Source organism: Chenopodium album, chromosome 4, assembly GCF_948465745.1.
Source record: "Chenopodium album chromosome 4, dcCheAlbu1.1, whole genome shotgun sequence".
Classification (NCBI taxonomy): domain Eukaryota; kingdom Viridiplantae; phylum Streptophyta; class Magnoliopsida; order Caryophyllales; family Amaranthaceae; genus Chenopodium; species Chenopodium album.
This window is the reverse complement of record NC_137837.1, coordinates 69,199,080-69,203,885: the sequence shown is the minus strand read 5'-3', so window position 1 is coordinate 69,203,885 and position 4,806 is coordinate 69,199,080. Positions and strand designations below refer to the sequence as shown.

Sequence of the window (4,806 nt, the reverse complement as noted above, 5' to 3'; positions counted from 1 at the left end):
GCATTAGGAATGATAAATCATATTAGGCCCTCCCCTAGATCATTGGGCCGCATATATAGCTCAAACCGGGCCCAGTTTAGTAAATTGGCCATAACTTCCTGAAAATTTTTACCTACACCCTCCTTTAGCTATTGTTGTCTACTCTCCCCATGTAGCTACGTCGTTTTGATCATTCTTGTTTTTTTTTTTTTTTTTTCTTTCTTTCTTTCTTTTTTTTTTTCTTTCTTTCTTTTTTTTTTCTTTTTTTTTTCTTTCTTTTTTTTTTCCTGACTTTCCTTCTTTTCTTTTAATTTTCCTTACTTATTGTTCAATCTACCTATATATTTCAATTTCAACCTAATTTTTGTATTTTTGTCTCTTTTTGTTCATTTTCTCTCTCTAGATCGTTCCTGTTTCTCTCAATTATGGATGAATTCGTGATTCTAGATGTTGATCGTGATTGTGAACTTCAGCATTCTTCAATTTCCGAGTTTGATCGTGATTGTGAAGTTGTTTTTCCGTCTTCTACTAGATTGATGAATTCATTTGTTGATCAATGTAAGTTGTTTTGATCATTTTTTATTTTGATTTGGTTGTTTTATTAATGTAATTAGTTTGATTATGATGAATGTGAGTTGTTTTGATTAATTTTGTTTCTGTTTTAGTTAATTAATGAATTTGATTTGTTTGATTATGATTAATGCTAGTTTTTTGAATTGATTTTGCTTTTGTTTTAGTTGTTTTATGATTTTGATTTGTTTGATTAAATTGTTTTTGTTTTAGATCAATTTAGTCTCTGTTTTAGCTTGATTTTGAGTACTCTGATTTTGATTTCTATTTTATTTTATTTTTGTTTGTTATATAATTATTTGACTGTGTGTTTTATTTAGTTTTATTTGTGATTTTTGATTTTGATTGTTGATTACGGTACTGTGTATTATTATTTTGAATAGTTGAATAATTTTAAATGATCATTATCAATTACACTAATATTCAGTAATTTATTTTATTTAAATATTTTGATCATATTGATTATGCTAAATGATCATTTATATATGTACTGCTTTGTATTGGTACATATCTGTTATTTATTATGTTCATTTTTAAAAACTTATGCAGTGGGTACTAGTGATGAAATTATGTTTGAAGAGGCAACTAAATCAGAGTTACTTTATAAAGATTTTAATTTTGAAGAAGAAGCTTATGATATTTATAATGAATATGCTTTTAAGCATGGATTTGGGATTAGAATTGATAAAAGTAAAAGTCGAAATGATGGCTCTTTGAAGATGAAAAGATTTGTTTGTTGCAATGAAGGTTGGAAGGATGAGAAGGCAAAGAATAAAAGGACTTATGAGAGACTTAATATAAGAACTGGTTGTTTGGCTTTTATTCAGTTTAAGATTGATCGTTTAGGTTTATGGACATGTACAAAGCATTACATGAAACATAATCATCATATGATTCCTCTTGAAAAGAGACATTTGTTAAGGTCTCAAAGGAATGTTTCTAAAGAAAATTTGCAATTCATGTCTACATTGAGGTGTAGTGGAGTTAAAATTTCTGCAGCCTTGAGAGCAATGAAGAAGGATGTTGGTGGCTCTCCTAATTTAGGATTTACAGCACCGGATGCCTATAATGCTTTATCTGCTGAAAAATGAGCTTTACTTGATGGTTGTGACAGTCATCAATTGATCAAATACTTTGCTAAAAGACAACTTGATGAAGCTGAATTTTACTATGACTTTGAACAATATGAGGATGGGTGTTTAGTTAACTTTTTTTGGCGTGATGGTCGGATGAAGAGAGATTATGAGTATTTTGGAGATTTGCTGGTTTTTGATACCACGTATAGGACAAATAAATATGGAATGATTTGTGCTCCATTTGTTGGTATGAATCATCATGCTAATAACCTTATGTTTGGTATGGGTTTTATTTTCAATGAGCGAACCGAGTCTTTTGTGTGGCTTTTTGATACATTCTTGAAATCTATGGGAAACAAAAGTCATATCACAATTATGACAGATCAAGCTCAAGCTATTGCAGCTGGTATTCGGAATGTATTTCCTCCAAGTGTGCATCATCGTCTTTGTGTTTGGCACATTCAGCAAAATTCTAAGAAGCATATTGGGGCTTTGAGAGCTTTGGATGGATTTACAGATTTGTTTGGTTATTTGATCAAGTATTTTGAAACCCCTACTGAATTTGAACATTTTTGGAAAAGGTATTGACAATTCTTTTAATTATAATATGTATTTTCAAGTTTGTTTATTTTAGTTATATAATATGATCATTTAGTTTTGTATGTATGTACATTTTATAATATAATTTGTTCATTTATACAATATCTAATTATACAATATCTAATGATCATATGTTTTATGCAGAATGTTAATGAAATATAAATGTGAAAAAGATGATTGGTTGTGTGATTTGTACAAGATTAAAGAGATGTGGTGTCCAGCCTATTCTAAGAAGCATTGGTCTGGTGGTGTTTTATCATCTCAACGAAGTGAAACTACAAATAAATCTGTTTCGGAAAGGCTTAATAAGACCCAAGGTTTGTTTGACTTCTACCATGTTTTCTTGATGTTATCTCTGAGTGGAGGAGCAAAGAGAATGGAAATGATTTTAATACATTGAGGGGTAATCGTCATCTTGCTTTTGCTCATATTAGCATTTTAGTTCATGCTAAGTCTTTGTACACCATTCAAGCATATATTATTTTTGAAGAGGAGTTCATTAAGGGTACTGCTTATGAACATTCTGATGCTAGTCTTCATTTTCCTGAATATTCATACCATTTATGGAGATCTGGTAAAGATAAGATTAGGCATGAAGTTGTTTTCAACAAGGAAACTCATGCTATATGCTGCACATGCATGTACTTTAGTGAAATGGGATTGTTATGTTCTCATTCTCTTCGTGTATATCATTTACATTGTGTACCTAAGATTCCGGATGAGTATATTATGAAGCGTTGGACCAAGGCTGCAATGTGTACACATACTACTGTTGATAAACCTTCTTCAAGAACTAATTTGGTGTCCTCTACTGTTTGGAGGTCGCAAACATTAAGGAAGTTTGTGAAGTTGGTAACTAGTTGTCAAAATTCTTTGCCTGCAAGAGCTGAAGTTGGCCTCTATTTTGATATTTTAAAAGACGAAGTTGAGAGTGTTAGGGGCACAATTGATTTCAATGAGGCTGCTGAAGGTGTTGAAATTGTTGATCATGAAGTTAATGATCCTCCCAAAAAACGACCTGTTGGTGAGAGAAATGTTCGGCCTAAAAGTACTGTAGAAAAGGAATTTAATAAAGCTAGGGGTAATTGGAGGAAGAGAAAGTCTTTATATACACCTTACATGAGGGCTAAAGGTCAATCAGGAGTTCAGGTACTATTGAACATAAAGGTTTTTATATTTGATCATTTTATTTGATACTAATGTTTATTTTTTTTTGTTTTAGGAATTTGATGATATTGGACTTCCTATTTCTTATGCTAATTCTATGTGTGATTCTGATGAACTGGTTATATTGAAAAACCCACCTTCTAAGGTAATATTTTTATAACTTTTTTTTTCCTAAATTTGTTCATTTACGTTTTTATGAATGATCATATTTCATGTTTTTATAATTTAGGTTGCTAGGAAGGCATCTTCTGTAGAAAAAGATCCTTATTGTTCTAATGACTTTGATGAAAGTATTTTTAATGGTTTTAATCAGGTATTTGTTTTTTAATTCTTTTTATTTTAAAAATTATTGGCATTATGTAAATATAATTTTTGTATTATTGTTTTGTTGGTTAATTGTAATTTTTTTAATAGGTTGCTGTTGAAAGTTCTTTTGGATCCAATTTATCTTTTGATGAAGATATTTCTGCTCTTGCTAAGGTTTATTTACTCTTTTTAAATGTCATTTATAATTTTTTTTATGTATATTTATATTTATTATAATGCTTAATATTTTTTATCCAGGAGAAGGATTTAAATTTTTCAAGTAATGCTCATGCTTCTTCAAGTGTTCCTCCAAGAAATGTTCAAGTTCCTCCAAGAAATGTTCAAGTTTCTGCATGAATTGTTCAAGTTCCTCCAACAAATGTTCAAGGTCCTTCAAAAAATGTTCAAGTACCTCCAAGAAATGTTCAGTTACCTCCAAAACCTGTTCAAGTTTCTGTTCCATCGTTAAGAAGCATTGAAGTTACAGCTTCTTCAGATGAACAAGTTCAAGGCACTCAGCGTGGTGGTCAACATGTTTCTTATAAGTATGATAGGTTTTTAGCATTTTTTGATACTAATGTAGCTAAGAGGTTGGCAAAAAATAACAAGTAAAAACTTGTTTTGTTGAACTATTTTGCTCCACTTTAATATTTTGTTGCAAGATATGTAATTAAACATATTTGATTTTTGTAATGATCATATACTTTATTGGTAATGAACATTTTTATTATTTTGTTTTATTAAGTATTTTATATTCAAGAATAAGAGCTAATTTATAAAATTTGCAATTTTCATATAAACTGTATCTTAAAAAGATAAAAATATTGTTTGCATTCGAATAACCATAAGAAATATAACATAGAATACTTTGTGAAAAATAAAAAATCTATATGTCTATATTTAAACATTGATCATATGCATATTCGTAAATGAACATGTCAAATTAATCCTTTGCAAACTTTCTTGCTTTTCTTCTATTTATCATTACTTCAGTGTTTTCTTCAAATAGCATCAGCTCTGCTACGTATTGTATCCTTAGCTTTCTAATTTGGTTCACTTGTTGAACAAAATAAATTAAAATGATTATTATTTTGTACCTTTTTTTATA

General features: G+C 29.4%; 1 protein-coding gene across 1 annotated transcript; it reads left to right on the top strand.

The window, feature by feature from the left end:
* Positions 1 to 404: 404 nt before the first annotated feature.
* Positions 405 to 1,640, top strand: LOC145628072 (protein FAR1-RELATED SEQUENCE 5-like). The gene is made up of 2 exons (XM_081680397.1): positions 405 to 537; positions 1,099 to 1,640. Exons 1-2 carry the CDS (start codon positions 405 to 407, stop codon positions 1,638 to 1,640), a joined length of 675 nt encoding a protein of 224 aa, XP_081536523.1.
* The last annotated feature ends 3,166 nt before the right edge of the window (positions 1,641 to 4,806 follow it).

Coding starts and splice junctions, on each gene's coding strand:
- LOC145628072 (XM_081680397.1), top strand. CDS start 405: ATGGATGAATTCGTGATTCTAGATGTTGATCGTGATTGTGAACTTCAG. Junction 538..1,098: donor GAATTCATTTGTTGATCAAT/GTAAGTTGTTTT, acceptor AAACTTATGCAG/TGGGTACTAGTGATGAAATT.